The sequence below is a fragment of the Barbus barbus genome (genome assembly GCF_936440315.1).
Source record: "Barbus barbus genome assembly, chromosome: 1".
NCBI lineage: Eukaryota > Metazoa > Chordata > Actinopteri > Cypriniformes > Cyprinidae > Barbus > Barbus barbus.
Window position 1 is genome coordinate 20,579,183 of NC_136729.1, and position 17,129 is coordinate 20,596,311.

Consider the following 17,129-nt stretch of genomic DNA (forward strand, 5'->3'; position numbering starts at 1 on the left):
ATATTATCAGTCCTTGCTGACAGCCAGTTACGCTTCAGACACGAGTGACTGGTAATATTCTGAACTACGTGAACTCGCTGCAGCTCCCTCGTGTGGGTTTCCGCTGGTGCGCAGTGCGCATGCGCGGTCCCAGCAGCATCAGTTCCCCAGTGGTCGCCAGAGAGCGAGAGGTAGTGTATGACTCTGAACCTGCTGCAGCTCCAAGTGTTTCTCTGCTCCTGATGCACGCGAGGGGCTAGTGACCTCAACTGCAACCGCAAGCCATGAATTACCAGCGTGATCTATTAGAGTCGAGTCCGATTTGTCCGTGAAGTCAACAGGCGGTGATCGTGATGTACTATTTACGGAGGAAAGCTGCATTCTCCAGGTTCAGGTTAAGGACTACTTATTAGATCCCCATCCTCGTCTCAACAGATCCCCATCGTGATGGCTGATGACCCGCAGCAGTCTGGAGCTGGAGTTGGACCTTTACCTTCCGCGGTTCAAGGATTACAAGGGGCTGAGGCGAATGCGTTGCAGCTAAAAATAAAGAGCTCGATCTGGTAAGCGCTGTACGAAACATTGCCCAGTAATTGAGTGCTGCTTGATATGTGTGGGTTAATGGAATTGAAGGCTTTCCATCCTAATTTGCTCTATTCTAGATGGTCCTTCGTTTCCACTTGACATTGAGTCATGATTGGAGTAACTCTCTGTATTCAACTAAGCTCACAGTTTCTTTCATTATTATAATAACGATAAGTTAATTTACCAAAATTGTTTGTTTTGGAAAGATTACGCATGTTAAAGTCTGAGGTGGGTAACTCGCCCTGACTGTCATGAACAGTGTAGTCGTAATTTATAGAGCCGCTTTTATCTTCTTTTGAAAGTACAGAAAGTGAAATGTCTGTGTCTTGTCGCGACAGATTTAGTGGGCGCGCGCTTGCGGTGGTAAACAAGTCACGTGTATTGAATTATTTTTGTGTCTTTATTATTCAAACAAAAATTCTGTATTTGAGAGCAAAACTAATTATTTTGTAATTAAAAAATAAAAGTTTGCAAAAAAGTCTTCTTAAGGTTCAAAATTAAAGTAATTGAAAACAAAATAATTTGCAGTGCGTGTAAATCTTTAAAATATATATATTTTTCTTTGTGCACTTCAAAAACTTTTCATCACTAATCCACAAATGTTGCTCTCTTTCCTGCCTTCTTTTTTTGCGGGACGGGTCTAAAACTTTTGTTTGCGAGTTGAAAAGTTTTGCTTGCCAGTGAAGCTGTGTGTCAGTGGGCGGTCTCTACGCACCAGGATGAAAGGCCCTTTTCTATTGGCCACTCTCCATTGAAGTGACAGGTTGACCACGCCCACTACTCTTTCCCGCCACTGACGCCAGTCTGACAGAAGAGCGAGCTTCTAGCAGCAATGGCCAGCAACCGCTCCTTTACTGGGTAAGTTAGCTAATTTAACATCTTAAATTCAGTGGCTAGTGAACTGTATTATTCTCTCTATATACACACACACACAAAACAGCTATAGCTAACCAAAGACTATAGAAACTTGTAGCTAAGGTACTGTTGTCTAATCAAATCTATTCAGCGGTATCACCAACTACAGACAGGCTTAGCTAACGTTATGTATTTATGTGGAGGAGCATGAGAAGAGAGAATAATTCAGTTCACTAGTCACTGAATTTAAGATGTTAAATTAGCTAATTTACCCAGTAAAGGAGAGGTTGCTGGCCATTACTGCTAGAAGCTCGCTCTTCTGTCAGACTGGCGTCAGTGGCGGGAAAGCGTAGTGGGCGTGGTCAACCTGTCACTTCAATGGAGAGTGGCCAATAGAAAAGGGCCTTTCATCCTGGTGCGTAGAGACCGCCCACTGACACACAGCTTCACTCGCAAGAAAAACTTTTCAACTCGCAAACAAAAGTTTTAGACCCGCAGGAAAGAGAGCAACATTTGTGGATTAGTGATGAAAAGTTTTTGAAGTGCACAAAGAAAAATATATATATTTTAAAGATTTACACGCACTGCAAATTATTTTGTTTTCAATTACTTTAATTTTGAACCTTAAGAAGACTTTTTTTGCAAACTTTTATTTTTTAATTAAAAAATAATTAGTTTTGCTCTCAAATACAGAATTTTTATTTGAATAATAAAGACACAAAAATAATTCCAAAACGCTGGCTAAAACGAAAATAAAAAACGCTGACACGATTATTTTGCAGCCTCCATCCCCCTCACCACCACCACCCTTGTTTTTGCATGTTGAGACATGCTCTCAATGACATGTATCTGCAGCAGCGGCTCTACTGTACTTCCAGTATGGGATGTAGATTTGTTTAGCCTCACCCTGTATTTACTCTGTGTGTGTGTGTAAATATATATATATATACACACACACACACACACAAACACCCATGGGTGTTTGTGTGTGTGTGTCATGGAAAAATGGAAATATCACTGAAAATTTAAATGTTGAAATATTTTGTCAGCTACAAAGTACAGTATGTGTCCTTATCCAGTTCTTATAAGGAACTAGAAAAAGCTTATGCAAATTAATTTGTAAAAAGGTGTGGGAACCTTGTATGTAGCATATTCCTCATTACTAGGGCTGGGTATCGAGTTCGATACTTTTTAGGCACCGACCGAATTGCCTCGATACCACCGAGTGTCGAAAAACGTCTTGTCGTTCGGTAACAAATTTCGATACCTAAGGGGTTAATCTCATTAACATCAGTGAGCCAATAAACCTGCAGCACTAGGTGTGTTTGACTAGGGCTGTGTCCAAATTCAGGGTCTGCATCCTCCTTAGGATCCTTCCTACCCGGTTGAAGGAGGAGGGATCCTCCGACGTCCGCAAAACCCGGAAGTCGGTGTTTGTGAATTTGGACAGCCTACCCTTCTTTCAGTTCCTTTGCTCATATCCTGTCGCCTAGCAACCGTGACAGCACCAAGCAAGAAGCGGGAAAATGGACAAACAAAGAGTTATTCTCCTCATTTTAATTCTTTTGGAAGAAATAAAGCAATTAAATAAATTAAATACTTTCTTTGCTCGTTGTCGGAGAGTTTTTTATATCAGACTACAAGACAGTCACATCCAGGTAAGCCATTATAGCCTATTTTTATTTGTTTTTAAGTATTCTACTAATTTCTCCTACAAATTCATTGAGCCGAAGCATAAACTTTAGCTTGTTTTGTCTGAGAAACTCCTCTCCCACTCCGCTACCGCTCGCTTCGTCCGCCATTACGCTCTGCCGAAAAGAATTATGGGATAGGTAGGACGGGAAAGGATCCACCACACCCATCCTTCCAATTCGGGGAAAAGGAGGACGTATTTGTGGGCCGCATTTGAAGGATCCTACGAATTTGGACAGCCTTCGTCGCGGCGCTGTGACGTAACATCCTTCAAATGAGTACTCCGAAGGATGCAGACCCTGAATTTGGACACAGCCTAGAAGTGACGCGGTGCTGATTGATCAGTGTTTGACACATCCGCGAGAGCAATTCGAAAGCGTACGGAGCAGTCTGCTCTCTGTATCGCGCAGTTTCGCTTACTTGACACAGACTGAAGCTCGCGTGACATTTCAGCGTCTGCCGTCTCACTAAATGAGGACATAAACACATGAACAACAGCTCTAGCACTGCTCTGAGAGTCACTTCATGAGCATTTTACCGTTTGATTTGAGTAAAACTAACGTCATATCATATACACACAGAACTATAAAGGTATTCCCGGAAACCCATCAAAATAAAAGTTCGGTTTAACTTGGAAGACACTGCGGCAGAAATATATTAATATTGTTCAGCAGACAGTACATACTGCTACTACTAGGCTACTATTAAAATTATTAAAACTCTTGTTTTTTAAGTAATTATCACACAACATTTCTTCCATGTTTTAATTTTAATAGTAACATTTTGTTTGCCAAAATAAATAAAGTTTTATTTTCAATAATTTAAAAGAAAAATGAAATAATTTTTTTTGCCTTCATTTGAAAACCAGATACAGAACACATTATTTCTGAGGAAAAAGAAAACATTTCATAAGGCTATTTTAAGAATAAATTTGAATAAACTAAGTAGTTTTTATGCATTCAAATAATTAGACATACTACAACATAGAATTTAATAACAATAAAACATATTGTGAAAGAAAATAAAACATCCACTTATGAAAGATTTTAAATTTTGAAGTCTTTAACAACCTAGAAATGATGATTCTGTCTGAGCTATGCGTTTTAAAACGAGCACGCACTAGTGTAAACTGAAAACTATTGAGCTTTATTAAAATTATTTGTACTGATTAATTGTGTTGGATATATTTTGTTCCTTTGTGCAGTGGCTCAGGAGATGAGTCCTTGAGTCTGTATAAATGTCAACAAGCTGAAAAAAATAAAACCAAAGTTTTTTGAGAGAATGTAATCTTGTTAAAATGGTTTTCATAAAATTGGTATCGAAAAAAGTATCGTTCAGGAACCGGTATCGAACTCAAGGTATCGGTATCGATATCGAACATTTTTGAACGATACCAGCCCTACTCATTACTCTGATGTTTATTGAATTATGCATAAATCAGTACAGCTAATCAGTGGAGTGATGAAACCATGTTGACATTTTGACCTTAAATGTAACTTCCTGGGAAGCTTTAAGTATACTGGTTTAGGAGGACAAATAAATAACAGTTAATCCACTCATTAAGTAACAGTGTTTTGTCTCGCTATAGCTGCTCTTAATGGACTAGACTGTTAAGTGGTACTATTGGAATAGATTCTTGTATACAAAATTGATAGTTATTTTACCAGTTAATTTCAGTTAACCAACACACAAAATTACAATATCAGTTTAATTTCCAGCACTTGGCTTTTACAGATTAGAACAAAACAATAAGTTTTTTGATAATCCATTTCACTCTTTAGGTTGGCTTTTTAGCAGTGAAATAATTATTTTATTGTGATCTGTATAACAGTGGATTTGATAATTACTGGTTTACTTTTCTAATCACAACATTGGCATACCAATACCAATTTTAAGTTGCTGTATTTCTCTCCGTTGTGAATTTGACAGATGTCTGGAATTTGAACTTGAAGTTGTGCATCATTCACACTCAGATTCTGCTGTTCATTATAGCTTTAAGTACTATTGAATGGATTGACCATTTGAGCAGACATGCATGTGATGAGTGGACTGTCTCAGCCTATGCTCCTTGCCCTTCACTCTGAGTAGAGCTCTAAAGGTTAGGTCTGCCGATGTGATAGCTGATAGCCCCATCTGCATTTGGCATGCTGGTTGGCACATGGGACGGTCTCTGTGGAAAAGAACCGGGTATTTGGCACTGGTGCTTGCAAATCTTGTGGAAAAGAGATTGTGATTTGCCAATGGTAAAGAGTCATTAATGGGAATATCTTGTAATTTATACGTTGATGTTGGAGATGATTAATGCATAAATACTGCTTACTGAAGCAATACCAAAATGAAGGTAGACGACAAATCACTAGAATCTCACCTGTTACTGTTAGGGGAAAATAATTTACTTTTAGCAACAGACCAGCAGAGGGGGTTGTTCTAAAATGAGCTGTAATTTTGGTTCAATATTGTGATTTAGCGCTTTGATCTTATTTCAGAGTTAATTTGTGCGAAATCTGTCAGGTAATTTTAGATTAACAACGGACCTTAAATTCACTAAGCTGAGGGTTGGACGGGGGTGAATTTGGTCCCTTATTTTTACATGGATGTTCATGTGTATGTACATGAACATCAGTGTGAATCTTTGTTCATCTACATATGAAGGGAAATTGGATGGAATTGGGAGGAGGGGAAAAGATCCAAACACAATGGTGGTAATCACCTTCAAAGAGAAATGAAAATGAGCCATAGCACCGCTGGCAAAAAGCCCAGCTGTTTTTAGCAAACTGCAGTCTCTGAGAACGGCTCACGACTGCTTCTTTGGCGCTGTAAGATGACTCTGTTTTGGTTTAGCCTACATCTAGGCCAATGCTCAAACAATGGAAGGATCTATGTCTGTGGTTTTGATGCATAAACATTCTATTAGGTCTGCAAAATACCCAATGAAGTTTACAGTTTTCCTGTTTGAGAAGACATTCAGCAAACTAGTAATCATAGCATGTATCGTAGCATTTCCTCTCTGTATTTCTTCAATTTACTTAGAATGTGTTAGGTTTTGCAAGTAGAAATTTTTTATATTTGCACACAGTTAAAAGACCAGAAGAGTTGTAAGAGAAAAGGCTGTCAGTAAGATTTTTTTAATGCATCTATTTATTTATTTTATTTTTGCAAGAAAACAACACTTTTATTCAGCAAGGATGCATTAAATTGTTCAAAATTGGCAGTAAAGTCATTTATAATTTTACAAAAGATTTCTACTTCAAATAAATGCTGTTCTTTTGAACTTTCCTTTCATCAAAGAATCTATATCTTAAATAAAAAAAATTAAAAAATCATTGGAAAAATGTTATAAATTGTAATAATATTTCAAAATAATATTGTTTTACTGCATGTTTGAGCAAATGCATACAGCCTGGGTGAGCTTAAGACCCCAAACCTCAGACTTTGCGTTATATTACGTAATATGTAGGTCCTTCAAGGTAGCCACTCTTGAAACTTGACAAAAAATGACCCCAAACCTTAACTAAATGACAGAAATCCTGTCTGGCACCCCCGTATTTACAACATACTAACTTAAGAGTGGGAAAACATTACAGTATGCATGCTCTTACTTTTCCTCTCTGAGATATTAAGATATCAGTAATTTAGCAGCCATGTGTTTGAGACCTTAGATCACCTCTCTGCTCACAGCAGTCTGGGAAGTCAGACAGTTCCTGTTAGAGGAGCAGCTGGAAGGAAGCCTGCCATGCTCAGTTTTCTGCTATTAGCAGCACTCTTAAGTGCTAATAGCTTTAGCATGCTGTCAATGATACTCATTTGTGCTTCAAATATTTGGATGTGTAAAATAAAATAAAGGAGAAGTCTATGTATATATCGCTTTACCAGTTATGTATCTTTAATTTAGTTATATTGTGCCTGTATTATACACTTAAATTACTCCCATTTAAGTGTAGCATGATTGTGTGCTCAGTGCTGATGGCTTGATTAAGTTGTGTGTGTTAGTGCACACATGAGGTTATGAGACGCAGAACAGTAGTAGCTGAGTTCAGCAGGTTCAGTGGAGTTTTCTGTCTGTCGGTGAGATAGAGAGAGCTTTCTCATCGTCAATCTCTCTTACACACACACTGACACTCAGATATCACACATGTAGGTCATGCTGACTAGCAGTAGTGCTAGTCTCTGTTGTGATGTCTGGCTGTTCTCAAGTCAGCACTCTGCTCATGTGGAAATAGCCGTGAAGCTCACAGGCCTCTGCCCTCTTCCCAGAACAATCTTATTGAGAGCAAAAGATAGAGACGTCCACAACTATCCCTTCCAACCAGTGACACAGTGACCTCTCACCTTCCACCCCCACTTCTCTCTGTCTCGCTCTCTCATGCGGTTGTTTACGTTTCTGTTATGATCGGAGCACATGCGGCCAGCTGGAGGAGGGGATCTTACGGGCAGGGGCAGTGTCTGTGGCTTAAATCAGGCCACTGTTTACAGGAAAAAACAAACCTTAAATGACTTGATTTTAAGTTGTTTTGTTATAAATGAATGTATATTTATATCATATTTGCTTTATGTGGCTGTATGTAAAATTATTGCTCATTGTTAATATAGATTGATGATTGTATGGACAAAAGTGGTGGTAGTTAATCCATTACAACACCAATTGCCATTAAGAGGCGGTTGTTCCCTCACAACTCCCTCTCTGGTCCCAAATTCAAGTGCAAGGGATGTGCACACATACTGAAAAATCACACCAATGATTGATCATAAAAAAAAAAAATCAGACATTATCATGCAGTATAGTGCTGGGCTATATGATGATATTATCGTATATTGAAGATGTCTCCTAAGTATCGCGATGTTGATGTCGACAGTTAGGAAACAGACGATTATTGACATTATCAGGACAAAAAAAAATGACAAATGATAAACCTAGTAAGTCACCATACAGGTATAGTAGTAAGTCACCATACAGGTATAGTAGTAAGTCACCATACAGGTATAGTAGTAAGTCACCATACAGGTATAGTAGTAAGTCACCATACAGGTGTAGTAGTAAGTCACCATACAGGTATAGTAGTAAGTCACCATACAGGTATAGTAGTAAGTCACCATACAGGTATAGTAGTAAGTCACCATACAGGTATAGTAGTCAGGTATAGTAGTAAGTCACCATACAGGTATAGTAGTAAGTCACCATACAGGTATAGTAGTAAGTCACCATACAGGTGTAGTAGTAAGGTGACTTACTACTATATCCAGTCGTTTTGCATGTAAGAATGAAATAATTTAGTAGGAGGGTTGGGAATAGAAAAGCAAAACCATGACGGAGGCAGAGGATCAAACCTCTTCCAGAATTTTTTCTGCACCTTCACGTTTTGAATCCCAACTCAGGGCTCGCAAAATCGCTAGCCCGACGTCTCGGGGCTATAATGTTTTCCAGTCGGACTACCAAAATTAATTACCTCCCTGTCCGACGGGCTACCTTAAAATACAGGGCTCCCACAGGTCCTTAAAAATTCTTCAATTTAGTTGTATCAAACTTAAGGCCATAAAAACGTTTAAATGCTTTAAATGTTATAATAAATGTCTTAACTATAATTTCAAGAGGTCTTAGAGTTGGGGGTGGAAAGACAAGAATCGCGATATAGCTGCATTAAACTTCAAAAGGCAATGATGTCATTGAATACATGTTTCAAATCAAAACATGACACGGATGTCTTCATGTGAATGTATCTGAAGGGAACCGACTGTCTTCAGAAACGTGTCGTTGGCATTTTTATTTCATCTTACCTATAATGCCTGATAAAGCAGCGTTTATGAGCGTGGACGGCGCTGCTTTGTGTACTGTTTCTAACAGGGAATTTCCCTGAGGGAAATAACATTAAGCCGCTCCTGAAGAAGGAATGAATTTTCATTTCCAATAAGCCTTTCTTGCTGCTTATGGTCAGGTCAATGCAAATATCGACCCATGTTTTTAAGCAGCAAACACATACCCCCGGTTTCACAGACAAGGCTTAAGTCCTAGACTAAAATGTAATTCTGAGCTGTTTCAACTGAAAGAAACTTGCACTGACTGATCTTAAAACATATCAGTGCCTTTGTTTTGTCTCAAGATGCACACCAGTAATGTTTTTTCTAAGGCATGTTAATAAAAATGACATTAATGTGCTAATTGAACTATGGCCTAATCCTGGCTTTGTCTAAGCCCTGTCTGTGAAACCAGGCCATAGTGTTGTAAATGAGAGAGAAGTTAATGTGCCTTCTAAAAATCTAAACAATTAAGAACGTAATATTTATTTGTTTTAAATTAATATAATAATTTATATGCTTGATTTATCCCTTTTAATAAAAATGGTCTGTATCTGAACTGTAAATCATGTCGTTTTATGGCTTAATACTGTATGTTACCATAGACATTGTCCAACTCCGCTCATACTGTGTTCATTTTACTTGTGCAGCTCTTAAAATGGGTCATACATTTCCTTATTTTTTTTTATTCTGCAGATACCCTGTAAATAGTGAAATAAAATTCCTTCATATTTGTTGATATTTGTGTATTGAAAATATTTTTGATTGACATTTAGACTCCTATCTGATTTTCTATATTAAAAAAAATGTTTTTATTTTTTTTTTTGGGCTAGTTAAATAAATTTTCGGGCTACCAAAATCTGAAGAGTACCTGCCCGAAGGGCTACCAGGGATTTTGAAATTTTGCGAGCCCTGCATCTGCCGGGAAAACATGACTAAACATGACTAAAACGGTATGCAAAGTATCATAGGACTTTATTTTATTTCAGAAAGTATTTTAATTTTGTTGAACATTTGTTCAAGTTCATGGTTCAAGGTACTTTAAATATACACTGTGTATGTGTATGCTCCTGAAATAAAGGTTCAGAAAGATGTGATGCATTGTTTTTGTTTATGACTCGTATAGTGTCTCTTTTAAGGTTATAATCAAACATTTTCCATGGTCTAGTCTTTAATTAGCAAACAAAAATCATAATAAATTGTAATATCGAATCGCAATAGTTTATTAGATTAGCGCAGGGGTTCTCAAAGTCTACATTCAAAGGTCCAAATCTGAATTTTCATCAGTGCCAAAGGTCCGGAACAATTGGTTATTACAAAACGTGTTTTTAATAAACATACATAACATATAACAAATAAACACTCATTTAAAAAAAAAAAAAAAGGTTCCCTTTGCATTCAAAATACTTTAATAACAAGTGCAAAAGTGGCAAAACAATTAATTTAAGTGTCAGCAGTAGAAGTCGACCTATAATGTTTTTTCTCTGGCCAATGCCGATATTTAGAAATCAGGGCAGCCTATGGCCGATATATGATGCTGATTTTTTGGGCCGATTTTCTATTTTTTTCCCTTTATATCAAAAGAGAGTTTGCGTAAATGGTTATTGCAGGGCACAAGATAGTAATAGTAGTAGTAGTAGGCTAATTCATAGTAATAATACATGGCTCAAAACGTAAGCACCTTCTCAAAACAGTTCTGAAGCATGCTTTTTTGTTTATGTTTGCTGACAGACACCAGTGTTTCCCGCAGACTAGCAAATGCAAGTTGATTCTCTGCCAGCAGGAGGCGCTGTTGGAGCGTGCTATATAGCTGTTTCCCCGGTAACGACTGTAATCAAATAAGCGCTACTTTATCAGCCATTACAGGAAAGACCAAATGAAAATTGGCATCAAAGCTTTTCTGAAGAAAACGGACGGTTCTTTTAAAAGATACAGTCACATAAAAACACCCGCGCAGCATTTTATTTTTGAAACGCGCAGTGCTCAGTTTATTCAACGAAGTATAAGCCTTTTGGAAAATCTATTTGTAGCGGTCAGTTTTGATATTGTGACAAGCCGCCACAAATAAATGTACACTGGGCACTGCTATAAGACAAATTGCCATAATATAAGTGATAGCAAAACAAAACAAAAAAATTAAAATATTAGTGGTGAAATGTCGCCCGATTACGCCAAACGTCATAAGCTCACTGGATGTCATGATGACAACAAATGTCATGAAGGAAAAGTTTCAATATCTCGCCTGCAATTTCGGACCTTCTCCAAAAGACATAAAAAAATAAGAATAAATAAACAAATGATTTACAAGTTTAACGTGCGTTTATCAAAGTAGGAAATATAATTAGTGTTCTTGAAATATGAAATAGAAGCGGGTCCGGATTGAATTCCCTCCGGGTCCAGATCCGGACCGGAGTCCGGACTTTGAGAAGCACTGGATTAGCGTATCATCCCAGCCCTAATAAATACAATTGGTTATGTCTTAAGTGCCACCGGTCATTAATGTTAATCAAAGAACAAAAGAAAAGAAAATCTTTACTGAATCACTAACCTCAGTTTATATTTTATTTGCCTGTTGTTCTGCGCTGACTATTGTAATGGCAATGTACATCTGTCTATGCGATTAATTTGGAGATGTGTTCCAATATAATTTATCTTTATTTAGGGCATAGGCCTACTCTATTTTGATCTGCAGTTTAATAAAAGTGAAACAGAAAAAAGACAAATAGTAGCACTCCATGTGTTTCTGAATATTTATTTAAACAGACTGTATAATGATGACACCAGCATAACAGCAAAGCTAATGTTTTCTGTTAGCTTAAGCACAAACTAAGAAAAGTAAAACCAAACTTTAATGTGCCAATAATTAAGACCAAACTGAACATGGTGTGTATTTATGGTGCATGTCGGCAATGTTGTCTTGGCGGGGGCGGTGCATGGTGGAGGTGGGGCTTGGGTAGACAATATTATCAGATATTGCAATATAGGGCTGCAACAACTAATCGATAAAATCGATTATTATCGATTATGAAAATCATCGACAACGATTTTCATTATCGATTAATCGGGGCTGCCCACAGTGTACGTCCAACTTCAGCTGGTTAGTCAAATTACGGCACTGAATAATGCATTTCTATGGACAAAATGCATCTAAAAATAGTGGAGGAAACAGAATGAGATTTTGCCGGAGAAGCACGTGATCCAAGCTGCCCAAAACATGATAATTCTTTATTTTAAGCTTTAAGTTAATGCATAAGAGTAATGGCTTGCCCTGTCAGGCGCTTTGACAGATGCGTGTGCGTCCTCAGCGCAAAAACGTTCAGTTTACGGTCATATCCTTATCTATAAATGCCACAAATTCACGCGAGCATTTCCATTTTTGCATGAAGGTCCGTCCTGACAGTCTGTGTTAAGTTTAAAATACCGAATGAGCGCCGGCGCGGCGGGCGCGCGCGCGCCCGCGCGTCAGACGGACAGAACACAGTAGAGAGGGAGACAATTAATAGGCTTTTCAGCGCAAACATATCCACTGTGCTGAATTATCTGTTGTTGAAAGTTAATTTAAGGTTTAAAAGTCAACATGCAGTGCGAATATTTTATGAGAGTAGGAACTTTAAAGGGATAACAGCATGTAATTGTCTGTCTGAATATAAACATGAGACGCTCCATAACGGCCTTTTACAGGATAAAGAAATGAGGAGGTGACTGTGATCATAGTTCCTGCAGAACATTACTCTTACCTGTTGGTTAACACTGAGTTTGTGTTTTTATTCGTCTTTATTATTATCTTTATTATTTTAATTTTTAATAGAGGTTTAAACTATATTCAATTTTTACAATGCTTAACAAATTTATGTAAGTTTAACAATGTGTTTATGTAAGGTTTGTGCCACTGCTGCTCTAAAGTAACAGTATTGGTGATAACCAAAATCATTTTTCGGCTTTCTGTACTGGTTAGTACTCCAATATGTGTAAGCTCTTTAGTAACAGTAGGCTATTTTTAATGCTATAATATCATTATTGCTGTTATCTATGAAAGAAAACCAGAGCACTTATTTTTTTTTTTGTATTTTTTGAGTATTTTTTTTTTCGCGATACCCAATTGCAGTCAAAAAGTACATAAACAATACCAGCAAGAATGCAAGCTGTTATGAGGCCATTTTTTATTATGTCCAATAAATGACAATAACATTTTTAAATTTAAACAAATTTTTGACAAATTTCTAAAATATGTTTTCTCTTTATTATGATAAGTGGTCTAATAAATTAAGCACTGTATGTTTTCATAGCATTCAGTTGTCACGTTTGTTTGTAGAACATTGGGCAGAATGTGGAATAGTGTTTTTTTTGGTCAATATTTTTTAATCCGATTAATCGATTAATCGAAAGAATAATCGGCCAACTAATCGATTATCAAAATAATCGTTAGTTGCAGCCCTATTGCAATATTAAGGCGATTATCGATAAGATATTTTTGACATATCTCCCAGTCCTAATGACAAATAATATTGCATTGCACTTATGGCATATTGCTGTCTAGGGCTGTTTCAGGTGTATCAGGTGAACACCAGACTAATACAGTTAAACTTTGCTGTTGATGATTGCATGTTCAGCTTTATTGCAAGCCAGAATCAGGTGTCGGCTTGTTGTTGCTACAGGAAGTGATATAAACGGGAAATCCTGTTTTTACTGCCTGCCTTGACAACACCACTGTGTGATCCTTTATCTGCTTCATGACTACCTAGATACAGTTTAATGAGAGTTACCTGGCCTGAAGCCACGTGGGAGCAAATGGCGACTCACCTAGTAACAGTTCATTATTTCCCTGACCTCTTACTTGCTCCTAGGCACAAGACTCTCTAAGAACACACATGCTGCTTGGCTTTGGCCTCTGGCATAAGCCTGAAAGGTTTTATATGGGATTAAGAAGTCAGATTGTAGGAATAACACGCTGCCTGATTGGATAGCCTATAATTAAAAGCCATAGTATGTGGTATAGCTCCAGTGATTGGCAAATCAGGACTTGACAGTAAGTATGGTCTGATGGCTCGAGGCTCGGGGCCAGTGCAAGAGAGATTTGGGCCCGTGTTGCCAACGTTTCTTACATTCATAGGTTGTGTATATGTTTTATGTCTTGCCAAACTGTGATTTATCCTGTGATGTGATTGAATAGCAAAATTGTCAAGGGTTGCCTGTCCATAATTTATCATTACCTTAATTCATGTTACAAATGTTGCTGGTTTAAATATTCAATTGTATCTACCTGTTTAAGCCTCATTTGCATATTATTTGGTTTTGACAAAATAAAAGTTATACCAACAAGAGGCCAGAAGTGGCTGGTTTGAATTAAGGTAGTCATGTGAACAACCAGTCTGTAATTACACTGATTTGTTGTTCAAAGTGCCCTGCTCTCTGTTGTTCTTGTGCCAATTAGGCCTAACCTTTAGTTTTAGCTCTCAGTCTTGTTGTACAGCCACTGTGTTGCCTTATGGAACATTTCTTGTAGTGTTGAAGGAAATTAAGGAGATCAATTTTAGTATTTTGAGGAATCTTTTGTTAAATCTCACCCTTAATTCAGATTGACTTGTGACTGTACCCAGGATGTACTGATTGTTCTTTGAAGGTTCAAATGATTCTACAGCCATCACATGGAAAGTGTCTTTACATTACCCTGAGTGCAAATGTGACCCTCTCTACTGTTCTGCACTTGTATATAGATTCCATACTGGTTCATTCCGGTCCCTCAAACATCCTGATGGCCAACACATTCTTATTGGCAGGAATATTTATAGACCCCCATGTGATGGAATATTAATGCAAGATACTTTTTTTGTGCATGAGCACGTGTTCCTGAGGATATATTGGTCTGAGGGCGTCAGTTAGAGGATGGAAAGATGTTTTGAATGCCACTGATTTATTAATAAAGCCAGCTTTATGAATGTTTCTCAAATGACTCTTGTGTCATGCTGATTCTTTCTCTTCTCTTTTCTGCAGCAAAACCGTACAATCAAAGGTGGATTGCATTTTGGTGAGTATTTGATATGGAAAATAACCTGAGCTTTATCTAATATTATGGTTACAAATCTTATAAAACATTACAATAGACCTATACAAATGTGCTTTAAACCATAGTAAATTGTATTAATTGGTTAATTTAAATATATTTGTTTCGAGTCATGGTGAATCGCATAATAACATTGGACAGTAACATGTAAGTAATAGTTGATTTTGTTTGTTATTAAGGTAGACTGTCGCATAAATTACATAAGGTGTGTTAAACACAAACCCAAAGTGAAGGCAGTCCGTCCCTCCTGAAAAAATAGGTTCTTATCATTGGTTCTTGGGTTAGTTATAGTAATGGTAAGTTGTAAGTTACAACAGGGCTGGTTGTCGAGTGATAGGAGGAGAAGTGTTTGTGAGTCAGATCTGTCAAACGATGGCGTATACTAAACAAATACTGCTTCTGCTATCAAATTACACAATACTAAAATGCTGTCAAATTCAAAATATGTCCTCTCATGCATGGAGACAAAGAAATATAAATGTCCTACTAAAGGTCAGTGACTTTTGTGCCTTTTCTTATAATGCTACAGTTTTTTTATTTGTATTGATTTTTTTACAATTTAGGTTATTTAATGTTTGAAATTACATTGGAGTAGGGATGCGCGGTATACCGATACTGGAAAAATACCGGTATATATTATATTTCAAACGGTACGATATCATAATTTTGCTCAATTCGGTATTTCATACGCTGCTGTTGCAAAATGCACCTGTAGGTGGCAGTGCTTCCCAAATTGCTGTGCAACTGCTAAATGTGACAACAGAACAACGCGATGGATCAAACAGATGAAACTCAGCGCACCCAAAATTAATAAATAAAGAGAACAGTAGAAGAGAAATATGGCATTACTTTGGATAAAAAACAGATGACAAAGGTGAAGGAACTGACCTTACTGCACCTGTATGCAAGCGTTGCTATAGGCCTAAATCATGTTGCCACAGGAACACATCAAATCTTTTTAAGCATTTGTCGCTTGCTCATCCTGATCTTTTCAAAGAATTAAGAGATCGACAGGTGAGTGCAACATTCATAAATTCAGATTTGATTTGACCTTTTATTTACATCTGATCACATTCAGATGTAATACAGTAAGCGCAAATGTGCGTGTGAGACACGCTAGAATCAAATGACGTTTTGGTAACGTAATACATGCACTTGCATTTCAGACAATCAAATTTAGGTAATGTTTCTGACGCGCTGCTGATCGCTAATATGAAGCAAGTGAGAGAGTGAGATTTATATTTAATGCTTTTTCTTTGGCTGAGTCTGAAATCTGAAAACAATCTGAGAGAGAGAAATAATAACATGATTTTGAACATTACTTTGACTGTTAGAATAACACTTTACAATAAAGCAACATTTGTTGCATCAATTGCACAACTTCAGTGCTATTTGTTTTCTTCTTCAAAATGAAACCTGTTTCCGGTAGGTTTTTTTTTTAGGAGACATTTAGTTTGCACTGTGTTTGCACTGAAAAGATAAGATTTGAATATATTTTCATCTTATTACTTCAGTTAGCCTATTTTTTTTTCTTCTCCAACATCAAAATGTAACCTATGTTCCCTTTAGGTTTTTTGTTACAGTTTGATACAAAGGTATTAACATATGAATCTGTTTTTATTATTATTAATAATAATATATATATTTTTAATTAACTTATCTTTTGAGGCTGGTTATTTGTCACCTATGGTATCGATTTAGTATCGATACCGAGGTATTACATTCTGGTATCGTACCGAAGCCAAAATTATGGTATCGAGCCATCCCTACATTGGAGGCGATCCTAACAAGGTGTGTGGTTCTATGTAGGCCATCTTGTGGAATGCCCAGTCAGAGGTCATTCATCTGTATTGGCTGACATTGCTTTGACTTTTCTATAGTGGTGTTTTCATTCAGAAAGGGTTTGGCTGGTTCAGCACTGACACTGGTAGAGTTCAGTCTTTAAGTGCAGTTTTTCCGTTGTGGTCAAAACAGTGACAAATATGATGATATTAGCATAACAGAGCCACCGCCTATTATGGGGAAGCTAATCCAAAGTATAAAGAAAACTATGAGACAGAGACACACACAATAATCGCAAGTCCGAGTCCAAAACGGAAGCAGTGTTCTTGTGCTCCCATCTTATTAGTCTTTCTGGCCACGTCCGAGCTCACATACATCCTCACAC

General features: G+C 37.3%; 1 protein-coding gene across 1 annotated transcript in view; it reads left to right on the forward strand.

The window, feature by feature from the left end:
• Positions 1-295: 295 nt before the first annotated feature.
• Positions 296-17,129, forward strand: part of LOC306875283 (DNA-binding protein RFX7-like) — a 31,812-nt gene continuing 14,978 nt past the window's right edge. Inside the window, 2 exon segments of the mRNA XM_079425754.1 lie at positions 296-542; positions 14,893-14,926. Of these exon segments, the coding sequence (XP_079281880.1) occupies positions 427-542; positions 14,893-14,926 (150 nt within the window). The 5' untranslated portion in view covers positions 296-426.